General features: G+C 27.3%; 1 protein-coding gene across 3 annotated transcripts in view; it reads right to left on the reverse strand.

Moving 5' to 3' along the window:
* Nucleotides 1-15,348, reverse strand: part of LOC122710736 (insulin-like growth factor-binding protein complex acid labile subunit) — a 434,244-nt gene that overhangs the window by 52,140 nt on the left and 366,756 nt on the right. For all 3 annotated transcript variants that reach the window (XM_043928776.1, XM_043928777.1, XM_043928775.1), the window contains one exon: nt 7,840-7,902. In XM_043928776.1, the coding sequence (XP_043784711.1) occupies nt 7,840-7,902 (63 nt within the window). The remainder of the gene's footprint in view (nt 1-7,839; nt 7,903-15,348) is intronic.

Raw genomic sequence — 15,348 nt, forward strand, 5'->3', positions numbered from 1 at the left:
TAATCTTTTCTTCATCACTGAATGATGGATATATTATGTTTATAATTAATGTTGACTATTGAAAAATATATGCATACTTTAAAGTTGTTGAGAATGGCATAAATATATAATATTGGGAAATTCATTAACAAATTGCATATTCTTTTATATATTAAAAAAGTTTGAGCAATTTAGCAACTCTCTAAAAAAAAAGAATCTTTAATTTTTTTAATAAAACATTATTTATTTTCCTCAAAATATACAATAATTCATCTGAGAAAATTCTATATATTTCTGTTATCCAAACAATCTCGTCTCTCTATTAATTTTGATAATTTTGAAGATTTTATTGTATACACATAGAATATATGGAAAATTTTATTAAAATCAAAATCTCTTTTATGATTGATTATAAAAATGTTACCGGTCATTGCATAAAATTTTATAAAAATAAGTCGAATGTATTAAAAAAAAAAAATGAATAAATGTACGATGAAAAAATATTATTATTCACAAATTAACCGATTGAGAAACGAATTAACAAAAAATTCAATAAATATTCTCACACATATTTGCGCAAATTATTTTTTATCATCCGCAGAAATTCGCATGTGAAATATCGTGCACGCTACAATTATTACAACACGAATTGTATAATTTATACATACCGTGTAATCGTTACAACTGTTGCAGTACAATTGTTATAAATGTTGCGTATTACTCAAGAGTTTATTGGCATTAACTCGGCCGGCCACTTGTTTACACGGCTTTATATTATTAAATATATTTATTTACCGCTTGGAAACGGTAAATTTTACTTGGATGTATAATCTGTCAAATTATATTATTTGTGAAGAGAATTTAATTACTCGTGACATCGCTTCGTGCAAATAACGACGCGTGTAACCGACGATGTATTTTCAGTGAAATATCACGTACAATAAAGCTGAGAATTATTTTTAGAATTTTCTCCAAGTGGAGGTGAGTGAAACGATAAAGTATAAATTATTTAGACAAATATCGTTAATTAATACATTTTTTTTTTGTTAACACGATTCGATATAATTTGATTGGATGATTTAACTTTTTCAACATTGTTTTGAATAATTATTAATCGGATAAATAATAAATGATAAATATTATTAAATGAATGATTTGTAATAAAAATTAAAAATTAAAAATATTTGTTCTTCTATCTTCATTTTGGTTTGATAAAAAATAAATTTTTTTTTTCAATAAAAAAAAATTCGTTGTACACACTATTGTACAATTGCAATAGATATCATTAATATAAATACCTTCTGGATTAATTAATCTTTAATCAAATGATATTGCAAAGCTAATAATTTGAAATTAATCAACAATTTATTTTATTATGAATTTTTATTATGAATTTCAAATAAGTAGTAATAAATAAACAGTATTAATAGAGAGTTAATCATTCTTATTAAATATTTCATTTAGTGTTATCAACAAGTTTTACAAATTTGTAGAATATTGCAAATTACTGAATTGCAAATTAATCAATAATGTACACAGGTTGATTATTTTGTTCGACGATTATGATTCACATGTTTTTATAAGTTGTTTCGCAAACTCTCGTGTATTGTAAAATGTATTAAATCTCGTAAATTTCAAAGTTTCAGAGTAGCAAGTTTGAAAATTACAGAGTTCAGAAGTTACAAGTTCCAGAATGTTAAGTTCAAATTGCACGGGTTCGTGACAAGCAAATTCAAAAAATTCATTAATTCGGGAAAAATTGAGGTGCTATATTTTTATCTAAAAAAATCGAAAAAGCTAGGAAATTTAGGATAGAATTTACAAGTGATTCCATGGAGAATTTTGTCGATTCTCTTTCTCTCTCTCTTTCTCTCTCTTTGCGTTTCCATTTTCATGCTTTTGTGAAATGCAATCCCGCTCATATGAAGTGATCGCGCTTTGACAAGCCACAGATACTAGAAAAGTGTGAAATTTTTTAACAATACTCCCTGTCGTCGTTTACTCGTGTCAATGTTACCTTATAATGCACGATGAAGCTACGAAAAGGTGTCAATGTTGCACACGTCATAGCAATGAAAAGGAAAATTCTGTTTACTCGATAAATATTTCACAAGATGGATTGGACAGCAAGATTGGAAAATTAAAAATTGAATTTGTAAATTGAATTGACCTTTTCTGATAGTATTTATGATTATTTAAATAATTTAAATATATGATGGAATTTTGGAAAAACTTGGTTAGTTACGTTTTTGTTAAATCAGAATTATAAGATTAATTTATAAATATATATAGTAGATCGAAAAAAAAATTAATTAAAATTCTCTATGTTCCTTCTTCTGTTAAGCGATCATTTTATAATCGCGTTTTTTTGAATGAATTTCACCACATATATAATTATTATTCTAAGATGAGGAGAATTATTTTATCGATTGGCTTGCAACAATGTTAAATGAAGTGGTACAGAATTGGACCACAATGGTACGTTTGCGAATATCGAAAAAAAAGCATGTGCGAGATTTCACGTTATTACAAATTTTCATGATTATTCATGGAAAAATGTAAAATGTAACGAAACGTAAATATAAAATGAGAAATGCCTGAAACAAAGCGAAATTTCAATTGAGAATTTTTGAAAATAATAAAACTGATTGCATCTGTGATAATGGAATGTGATAATAACGACAAAAAATAAATAAAATCATTGCTATTACAATTTTGTAATTTTGAAAATAATAACATATTTGATAATATGTTTTATAATTTTTCAATGAATTTACCAGCATTTACGTGACTAAAAACATATTACGATTATTACACAAAAATAAAAATGATATATAAAAATATAATTTAATTTTTAATGTAATTTTTAAATAAATTCTTATATAACAATAATATTTATATGTATAATTGTATCATTTTTAAACAAAATAATGATACGCTAGAAATATAAAAATATTTTTTTATAAATTTTAAACAAAGATTCTCTTTCACATTAATAGAATATTATGAAACTACTATTTTACTATTGTATATTGTACTATTTAAACAAATAAGTTTTAACAAATATAATTATTATGATAAACTTATTCATGTATTTATAAAATGCAATAATCGGTTTATATTATACTGTTACAAGAAACATAATTTAAATTCTTTCTTATACAAAATAATAAATTCAAATAAAACAATAATATAGTTTCCAAATATTAATGAAAGTAATTGTGTAACTTTATTCAATTTGAATAAGATTTGTATCGAGAATATTATTCAAACTTTTAAAACAATTTGTAACACGGATAAAAATATTTAATCTTTAAAAGTTAAAAATTCAACTAATCCCATTCTACCTTTATTTAAATAGTCGCGTCTCTTTATTAATCCAAATGGAAATTATGCAGTAATACTATATATTTAAATACATATAAGCTCTTCTAGTAAATGAAAAAGATTTTTCCTAATCGTATTATTCCCTTTCCACTTAATCATATTTTAGTATTATGTTACTAAAAAGTTATTTTTTCCTTTTTAACATAAAACCATATGCAAAATTGTTAAGCATATATTTATTAGTAGATATGAAGTTAAAATTGTAGAATGTAAAATCCTTTTGGAACGTAGAATTTATTAATATGTTTTACAGTTTAAAAGTAACGAAATAAATAAATTAATTTTAAAACACTTTTTAATTAATAAACGTGATTTTAGAATTATTCGATTTGTTTCACAATTCGAATAATTTTTCAATAAAATAAATTATACTAAAACTTGGTTATCATATTAATCATTTATACACATGAATATTTAATTAATGTTGATTAACTGAATTTATAATTATCGTTACTTCATTTACATAAATCTTTTATTTACTGCACCAACAATGATTATAAATTTACTATTTTAAAGGAAACGACTTACTCTTAACGTTTCGAATCGTGATAAGAAATATAATAATTTATTCTACGATTCTGCAACAATAGAAAATATAAATATTCAGAAAAAAAAATATATAAAGCAGTGACTTCGTTATAGAAAAAATCGAAGAGGAAAAAGAGAAAGAAAGAGGTCGATTAAAAAATTAAATGACAAAGACTTTCGATAAAAATAATTATGCTTTTTTTCTCTCAAAATATATTCGTATAATATATAATAATAATAAAAAAAGAAAGTATGTAAAAAATAAATGCTCAATAGTAAGAAAATTCTACGTACACCGAGTATAAGTTCTCGCAGATTCTTTAATCCAAAACGAGCAAACAAACTAAGAACCGCAGCTGTTCTGAATTTATCCAGAGCTAAAAAACGCCCCTCGTTATTCTATGTCGGTCCTAACAAGCACGCAAAGGAACATTAAAATGTAAAAAAACCTACCAGAAACGTAACCGTAATTCGTGACAATCAAAGCACCTTATTTCGCAAATCTTTTATGAGAAAAACACCGCTCGAATCACCTCTGTTTTCTTTACCCAAGTTTCTAATATATAACGACGGCAACGAAATAATCAGATTGAATATCTATACATATTTACACTTAACGAAATCAATTTATTAAACCGATTTATAATACATATAAAAAAAAATATGTATTGAAAAAATATATATTAAAATAGAATTTTTTAATTCTAGTTATTCAATTTGAAAAATAAAATAATTGTAAAAATAGATTATTTTTAAAATATTGTATTATATTGTATTAGTTACTTTTATTTGTTATTCATTATAGATAATGCTTGCTTAACAATTAGTATACATCTTCTACACAATAAGTAAAAGATTATCTTTAGTTAATAAAAAAAAACGAATTATTATTATCTTTATTTTTTTTTTGTACAGTTGATACAAATAAATTTTTCGTTTGAATAACTTTTTCCTACCACACACGGCCACAAATAGTAAGAAAACTGTGTATATACGTAATAGAATGAACACCCCGTATAGCAAGAGATTCCACTATCTACAATTGTTCTTCCTCCATATCCAAATAAAAAGACCGATGAAAAACGTCTTCCATTTTACATATGCCGAAAACGAAATTACTTCCCCGCCAACCTAATATTTCAAAGGTTTTTCTGCTCATGACTTCGACGAGTTCCTCGAGAATATCCACATCTATCCAAGCGATTTCGTATCTACTGTACCTATTGCCACCCTACTTTGATGAATTTCCAGAAGGACGAGGGAGAGTAAAAAAAGAATCGAGAGGGAGAGAAAGAGAAAGAAATATATTATCCATCTATATGTACATTCACTTACATAGATTTATTATAGTTACTGTTATATCGTATTTTGAAATTTTCAAATAATAATAGAAAAAATAGAAGAGACAATCAGAGAGAGAGAGAGAGAGAGAGAGAGAGAGAGAGAGATTTTGTGTCTACTATATTTTGATGAATTTTAAATAATGGAAAAAAAAAAGAAAAAAAAAGAAAAATGAAATAGCAGAGAGAAAAAAAAATAATCAAAACATGTTATCCATATGCATATTATATATCTAATTGCTATAATTTGATTGAATAACAAGAAGAATATGAAAGAAAATAAAAATATGAAGACAAACAAAGAGAGAGAAAGAGAGAGAGAGAGAGAGAGAGAGAGAGAGAGAGAGAGAGAGAGAGAGAGAGAGAGAGAGAGAAATCGAAACATGTTACATTTTTTAAGCGATGACAAGGCTCACCGCAGTCTTCGGATGGGTAGAGGCCGGTTTTCGCGAGAGACAGCCTGTACACCATCCGGAAAATCGGATTACGTGCAAACGTTAGCGCCGTGCCGGGTTAAAGCCTCGTAAGGGATGAACGGGGTGAATCGGCGCCGCTTCAAAGTAACGTCTATAACTAATTACGAGGTCTTATCTATAGGTCGCTTAAAAGGCGTTGATTAAACGTAGATTCGTTGCCCGTTTCACGGGAAAGATTCGATTAAATGACTGGATGTTCTTTTTTTCCTTTTTCTTTTTTATCTGTTCGAAAGGATCTGGCCGCAATCCGGGAGGAAAAATATCTTTCAAACGAGCCGATTCTTTGAAGAGAAAGAGTTGCTGTGTGTTGAAATTTGAAAATACGAGAGATTACGTGTTTATGTCTGTTAACATCCATGGTCGAGGTGGAAAATCCGTTGGAATTTGTAAAATTTGCACATTGAGGAAAAGGATTCGGAGAAAATACAAGTTTCAAGGATGTTTATCGAAGAAGAATTAAATAATAAGTCGAATTAATTACAATTACAATACAATACAAATTATTGGCTTGTAAGAAAGTATTGGTAGTTTTGACAAAATTAATAATGATTTTTGTTCAGAAACATGATTATGTATATCTGATTACTTTACAAAATACTAATATTTTGATTCAATTCATCTGTGTATATTTAAATACATATTATAAATCAATTTTAGTGTTAAGTTTATTGCCTGCAATAAGACATTAGGGGTCTTTAACTTTAATGATTTTTGTTTATCAATGTTATGTATAAAATTTAGAAGAAATTTATTGATCTATTCAAATATTCATTTTCAAGTTATGTAATTACATGTTCAAAAGAAAATTAAAAGATATTTTTATCTACAATAAACGAGTATTCTATTGGAATGACAAAAAATTCTGATCTAATGTTACAGGATTAATTTAAATGACGATAACAGTTTATTTCTACATAATTTCAATTTAAATTTTTGAGTATGCTCGTTTTTATAAAGTGATTCTCTAAATTTTTTCTTTTGATAAAAATATTTTTTAAAAATCTCAAATATAGCAAAATACAAACATTCGTATCATAAATCTGAAAATCCATGGAAATGACAATATTTTTAGGAGGAGATAGCTGATTTTATCTTCTGTGTATGGAGCAAAGGTTAATTTCCTGTCGATGAATTGAAATTTGACTGTTGATATAGTAATTAGATTGCGGATATGCGAAACCAAGTAATGGGGTTATGAGCATATGGGTACACGCTGCACGTGTTTTTAGTGGTAACCAAGAGAACTAGTGAAAGTTTGCACATGATATATTAAATCCGGAACAGGAGGTAAATTCGATAAATTTTAATTGTTATTTGTTTAACGCTATTGCGCATATGGATGTTGTATTAGATAGATGTAATTATCATCTCGTTGAAAGCTATTTTAATTAGATTACAATGTTAATAACCTTTCTACAATTAATTATTCTGCTAAAGTTAAACTATTAAAATTAATTGTGATTCTGAATTTGCTGTTTTTGTTATGTATAGGATATTAATATATTTGTGTATAATTAATGTATACGTCTTTAGATTTTAAAGGCGAAAAATATAAAAATTGGCATACAAAAATGTTTGTTGAGACTTATTTATTAAATTAATTATTAAATTAAGTTGCGTTAGATGAAGCGAGATAGAATGAATGTAACGGAGATAGAGTTACTTTGTGTCTTTTACTGCAAACTTTAATTGTTTATAACTTAATAAATAAACTTCGATTTTTGTATATCACCTTTTGATTTCGTTTTGGTGTTTTTAATCTTTTATAAATTTCACGAATATATAACACTTTATATAATAACATTTTATTACTATAATTATAATAATTTAATGTAAGATATATTATATTTATATTAGGTATAAATTGTATATGTATTAAAATCAAATAATTGTTATTAATTCATGTTCAAGAAAAAATTAAAAAAAATATATATATATAAATATTGATAAATATATTTCAGAAATTTATGCTTTCTATAATTAAAAATAAATAAAATATATAAAACGTACATATGTTTTCTTGCAATAAAAAGGTTTAAAATATAAAAAAAAAATATTTTGCAAAAATTTTCTTTCTATGTTTATTTAACAGCAATTAAACTATGCACATCAAAATATAAATATTTTACCTGTAAATGAATGTTCCACGATCTGATTGGTCGTTTATCATTAGGCATCGTATTGTCTGATATCTGAAATATAATGCAAAAGATATCTCATAAATAATAAAATTCTGAATTTTATTGTACATATTATTATTATAATATCATTATGTAATATAATTATTACATGATAAATATTTTTCTTAATAATAATCATAGGAATAAATTGTATTTTATAAAGAAATAAATAACAATAATTATATTCAGATCAATGTAATTATATTATGTTTATTTTTAGAAACATAATAAATTTATAAGTTACATGTAATATATGATATGATATATTTTCTCGATGAAACTAGAAGTTAAACAATAATAAATGCAATAATTGTTTCTTCTGCATGCATCATATTATAATTTTAAGTAAATTACTTTCACTTATTTTTATTTATTATTATTATTTATTATTATTTATTTTTATTATACTTTCATTATGAATATTTTTTTATTCCATCCTATGAAAATATGAGAAAAATGTCTCATAAGTAATTAGAATAATAAAAAATTACATTTTAAAAATGTTAAATTTAAGAATATATATATTTAACTATTTCGTATTTAACTATTTAACTATTATCGTTTTAATACTGTATCAAAATCTTTTCATAAAAGATGCTTAAGATATTATCCTTAAAGTTTTACAACTCTAATAATTCTTAGCTCAGTGCGTAATTCTTTGAATTAATTTACATTTTAATTCGAAGATAATACGTGTTTTTCTTGTATGTTCTACATTGTACTTAAGACAGTGACGAACAAGATTTATTTGAAATTGAAATAAGAATATTAAAGAGAATTAATATATCGATTCATTTAAAGTAATTTTCTAACAATAAAAACGTACAATTATTTTTCTATGACGAAGAACAAAAAAAATTTAATTTGTTTCAAACATTATTATCTTAATATTTGATTTGAAAATAAAATTTTTTAAAATCAATAATTAAATATATTAGAATAATTATAATATAATTTCTGTTTCATGTTCAAGAAAAAATTTAAAAATTAGTTAGTTATTTTCTTTAAGAAACATTCATTATTTTCAAAATTATTTCTTACATTTACATTTTGCTATTTATTTTCTTTCAATGAAATTCAAAATATCGACAGAAATAGATGAAATATAATTAACAGATAATTTCAAACTAATTACTATTGTTTATATAATCAAATATGCGTGATTAATAATGGTTAATACAATTTTGTAAAATGCATGAGAAATGAACGCTCTTCGTGATCATAATTGCAATTTATGGATCACGTAATAGGAGATCTAAAATCATGAACAATTATTTACATAAAATATTCAAACAGAATAGATATATTATTCGAACAATAAAATTTCCATTAATTGTTAAATAACATATCTATCACATAAGTAAAAATAGATCTTTATGCAAATAGAAAACAAAATTTGTACAAAGAATATAAAAATCAAAATTATTACTTGAATTATTAATAATAATAATTATAATATAATATAATATAATTATAATATAAAAATGACAATTATTCAATTTTTCCAATCCAAAATACAATTTATGTAAAATTTAATAAATACACATGCATTCATAAAATTTTTTATTTTCTTCGAATATTAAATAATAACAGTCTAATAAATTTTTACACATTAATAAAATTGACCAAAACATTTCTCCTTTATTAATGCTTGATATTACGTTTCGATTTCAATATATCTTCCTATTTAAACGACAGTATTTACAATTCAAATATGTCAAAATGGGTCAAAAATGATCCGGACTCTTTTTGATTGACGATGATTAAAATATAAAAAACCTGAATAGAAAAATAAAATTTTTATTGCAAAATAAGCGCATCAACATTGATTACACGAATTCAAATGATTATACGTGAAACCAAGTAGCAAACACAATACGTTAACATTTTCAAAGGAACATCACACTTGACATAGTTGATTATCGCGAGTTTAATTGCGTTACGGTCGTTTGCCATGAAAAGTGACAATAAGTCAAGCGTCCTTAAATTGGTGGCTAGCGGGAGTTGCAAAATTACGTGCCGTAATTTTGTGCTCGCCTAAAGTGTTTATTCGCAAACGGCTTGAAGGATTTCTATGTAGAAAATACAGCTACGCCGATGCATCGACGATTTACTCCGCAAAGCGACTGTAAACGAGAATGCAGCTTTCAAACTGAAACAGGCTTCCCTAGGTTGCTATGTGGGTTAATCGGTTTCCGTGCAACAACACTTGTACTATCTAAAAACGATTCCGCGATAAAGCATTTACGACATGATTAAGAAAATATTTGGAAACACTATCGAGAGCGCGAGAGATTAATTTTGCTACTTTGGAAATTGGCATATATCGAGATTTATAATATATGTGAAGAGATGATGAGAAAAGATTAATAATCGAAACAATTAATCTTATTATAACAATAATTAATAGATTATTATATATAGATGATTGAAATTTGAGTAATATAGATTATAATGTAGCATTATGACTGATGACGCCATACTAGAGCCACGTGACTATTAACTACATATCCAATACATCCAATGTAGTGTTCTCTATTTTGATTTAAACATTATTGTTTATTAAATATAAAAATATATAAAAATAAATATAAAATTATATAAAATTAAAAATCTTTGAAAAATAAGAATAGGATTCTTTTAAGGTATTTCGTGTTAATTTTTACAATTTTTTAAAATTAAAATAATATACAAATAATGGATTAGATAAAAATAGAAAGTTAATTATTTCTTTTTTAAAACAAAATAATAAATCTTAGCATATTTGATATAAGAAAAACAATTGGATTTTATATATTAATAAAAAGAAAAATAAAAAATAACATCAAATATTGACAAAAGGAAGTTCTTTTATTAAAAGTTTGCGATGATCACGATGCAATCAAGGGGAATTATAGTCGACAATTTCAAAGCCTAAAAACTCATTTCTTTTATCCCTTAGTCCAGTGACCTAAGAAACATTATAAAGGAAGTTCTAAAGGAAAACCGTGAAAATAGCGAGCAGAGGAGGCTCAAAGCGATCTAGAGCGAAGCCAAGCCGGGCGAAAATCCCTCACTGTTGCCGAAATTCCACACGTCAACTATGAAGCATTAGGAGAAGACTTGTGGAACGATTGATGACTAGTCAACGCCCTCGAAGAGAAGATTCACCAATCGTGATCGCAAAAACCAACAACAGATGCAAATTTCAATGTAGATTAGTCAAGTTTCGAGGGTAAAATTGATTAATAGTCGATCTTAACATTGCAAGTTTTTCATGTTGTCGAGGACACAGTGGAGAGAATTGAAGAGATTTCTAGTAGATTGATTCATGGATCAATTTATAGCCAGTATACGTACTTATTAATCAAGAGGATGGAACTTTAAAATCAAATTTTACCATGAAAAATATCAAAGATAATTCTTATAGAAAAATATAATTATAAAATAACGAAAAATACAATCTATATAATTATAACAATTTATATTAAAGAAAAAGTCAAACGTAAATCTCATCTTTCATCTTTTACATTTCTTAGAAAAATTTGTCACAAAATAAGAAATCACCATTCGTCACCTTTCGTCATCGATTTTAATTAATAACTCGAATTAACACTATTTCAAAAATCCTTCGCGAGATGTATTCTCTATTCGTGGGAAAAAACGGAATTTTCGTCACAGGATTGTCACGTTCCAGCAGAGAGGAGTCCGGAAATCGTTTGTTTCGATTGTTCCGCGTTAACTGCGGATGGAAAATCGCAAAACAGAATAAGAAGAAAAAAAAAAGAGGGCCAAGAGGAGCCGTGTAGCCATGGCGAGGCAATTCGGCGCCTGGCGCGGAACAGAACGGGCATCCGTGTAATCTGGAGGAACGAAAAAAAAGAGAGAGAAAGAGAGAGAGAGGAAAAAAAAGTTCAATTTGGCGAACACACCTCGAGACTTGGCGAGGAATCACTGGCCTGGCCTATCGAGGACGGTCTTAAAAATCTGAAACAGCGTCAGAATCGAAGGTGCGTGGAAATTAAAAGTGTCGAGTCGAACGAGTTGGTAAATTGGATCGGCTCTCTCTCCTCCTTGAACTTGAGAGGAGGTGTTGAGAACCGGCTGTTTTCTTTTAGCTAAATGAGAAAAAGGAAACGAAGGAAAAATTAGGAAAAAGAAAGAGGGAGAGAGAGAGAGAGAGAGAGAGAGAGAGAGAGAGAGAGAGAGAGAGAGAGAGAGAGAGAGAGAGAGAGAGANAGAGAGAGAGAGAGAGAGAGAGAGAGAGAGAGGAAATGTATCTGCAGATATTGAAAGTATTAGCATGTTAAGGAGTTTTAAAAGAGGAGATCACGGAATCACGATCGTTCCATGCCGAAGGATAATGAAAATCTCTTCCTCTTCCCTGCTTTTTTCAATTTGTCCAAATTGATGCTTAAAGTCGTTCCACCGGTGTCGTTCCTACGAATCGAAGTGGGAAAATCGGATTAAGAGGAATGGACGAACCGGAACGAAATTTGACGTCGTTGGATGTAAAGTACGTAATTTGCTTTGCGGATGCTATGTTGATGCTTTACAACGTGGAATAATGACGATTATCTACGCCGTGAAGAATTATATTATTGGAGAAGTGGAGTTTCTAGAGATCTAAGCATTTTAAGTAAAATGATGTGATGTAATAACGCAAAATTATGTAAAAAAATTCAACAAAATTATACAAATACCTCGATAACTGCACGTTTTATAAAATTAGAAGACGGGACATGCTGTATGTTTTTCTGTATGTTGGCAAATGGAAATGTGGGTAATGCATTTTGTTTATGATAAATTGTACGTATTATATGTATGGGAAAAATATTGAATATTAATTAGAATATATATATAAAAATTTAATGAAATTAAAAAAAAATTTAAAATTGAAATGATGAAATGAATTCGTTGAGAAAAATTATTAAAACGAATACGATATCAAGGTAATTTGACCTAAATTCTTAAAATAAGTATTCACCAATTTCTTTTTAAACATCATTTTTCATGAAATGAAATGATATATATGATATATGTATTATACAATTTTTTAAAAATTACATAAAGATCGATAAAGATTAAAGAATTTTTCACTTTCTTAAATGAAATTATTATAACACATATTTCTCTATTCCTTATTTGATATAAGGAATTCCTTTATTTTGTATAATATAAAAAAATATATATATAAAATCTTTATTGCATAGAATAATTTAAAAGTCATGAATATTATAAACAAAAATATTCGCCTTGTATTTTGTTTCATTCTAATACGTATGTATATTTCGACCTTACTCAATTATTATGTAAAGCAAAGCTCGGTTGAAAAATATCGTTAAACCCCCTGCGAGGGCATTTCGCAAGGGTCTTCAACGCGTAACGCAAACCTATATTTCCTCCCTTTTTAGAAACACCGGTTACGCAACGTTAACAGGGGTAACCGGAAGTACATCAAAAGCAAGCAGAAAAAGGGAGAAATGTAAGCGAAAAGATAGGGAGAAGATTAAACAGAAACGGACAAATGTGCAAATCTTCACACAAATTAAATATAGATTAAATTTTATTTTAGAGTTATGTATAAAGATGGATCTTTAATAATTTATATAAGAAAATTTCTTTCTGCAAATGCCATCATCTTTTGCAATCTTTAATTATTGAATCAAAACTATGTACATATTTATAAAAATTTTACTTATCTCATTAAAAAATCATGTCACAAATGAGCAATTATTCTTGGAAATTTTATTGAAAAAATTTCATTTTCTGAAAATGATTTATATAGTTAAAAAATTTTTTTTGACAAATCAATTAAGCTTATCTTACAATTAAACATTGGATCACAAAGTATTATTACTTAATTTCGTTCAAAATTTCTTATATTCAAATCAATGAAAATATTGAAAATAATCATCGATATTTTAAAATATGATAAAATATACGATATAATAACTTTCAAAATTTATGCATATAACATCTCTATTATTAGAATAAAAATAATTTATCGACTTAATTTATTTATCATCAGACAAAAATGTTTAAATTGTGAATAAGACAATTTTTCTTCTTCCTCAATCTTCCACGCGCAATCAATTTATTACAAACAAATATAATTGCCTCCTCCAAAAATCATCCCCTTGAAAAACTCCTCAACTGCCCCTCAAAATTGGAAATCCATATTCCAGACGACGATATCACAACGAGCAAGGAAAAAGGAGGGAAAAATCGTTGATAATACGAGGGTGTGGGGAGAATAAGATCGAACATTGCCCCACTGTCGATTAATGGCTTCCATTCGAGGCGCGGGATTCGATTATTCCGCGACGTCCGCTGTCAAGCAGAAAATCGGATTACAGGCTGGTGACGGACGGGGCAGGGTTTAGAAGAGCGAAGACAACTAATTACGGCTAATTACCCGCCTTATCCCGGCTGAAATGCGCCGGTTAAAAGGCTATCCTGTTGTCGAGAGGGGGAGGGTGTTGATCGAGGGAACCGTTGTTCGATCGGCCGTGTTTTGGTGGGGAATTTTCAGTGGAGGTGAAACGGGGTCACGGAGGATGGAAGACACGCGTGTGGAAGGGGGTTTCTCGGCGTGACCGATAAGCAATCCCGAGAGAAACGACCGAGACATATTTCTTTCTTGGCGCACGAACGGCCAACGATTGAAGAGGATCGAGCGAAAAAATCAAATTTTCAAGCGATTGAAGCGGCAAGATTGATAAGGTCGGAATTCGCACGATTTTCTTGAGATATGGGGGAGAGACTGGAGCGTACGGATTGTCTACGATTTTCGCTACGTGACGTCATATTGTCGTTTGGGGAGGAGGTTCAGTAGAGGGAGAGAAATAGAAGACACTAAATGTTACGATGTTACGCAACATGATAATGTAACGACAATGAAAGTTTTGAACATGAAATAAATGAAAAGTACATTTTATTGTCACGTGAAAACATAATTTAATATATATTTACTCTTTCTACTATTTCTAAATGAGAGTATGAAAATATGAAATCTATTGGAAATCTAATGATCTTGTTTGGACTAGAAGATAGAGATATTGATGATAAAATTTTCTTTTTATATAGTTAAATGGTATTTAGATATTCGAATTGAATTAATATTCAAAATATCATTTTAGAAAAAAATTTGTCTAATTCTGACACGTTAATGAAAGTTTATATACATACATAGCATAATGGATTATTAACAATTCTTAAAATTATCGAAATTTTTTGATCGACCAATAAAAGACAATATAAAAGAATTAATTTTGTCTAATTATAATAATTATTTCTCGAGTACCTCGTTTCTTTAATTAAACTAAATAATTTTTGCCAATCGATCTAGTTCTCTATTTTATAAAATAAGCACATATAATATGCACGTAATAATATGCACGTATTTAACAAGTTGATAATTCGATTACTCAGAACGACTTCTATTCCAATTTTCATTAATTTTCTTAACCTTTTAAC

Source organism: Apis laboriosa, unplaced genomic scaffold (genome assembly GCF_014066325.1).
Source record: "Apis laboriosa isolate Shangri-la unplaced genomic scaffold, ASM1406632v1 scaffold151_cov152, whole genome shotgun sequence".
Taxonomy (NCBI): Eukaryota; Metazoa; Arthropoda; class Insecta; order Hymenoptera; family Apidae; genus Apis; species Apis laboriosa.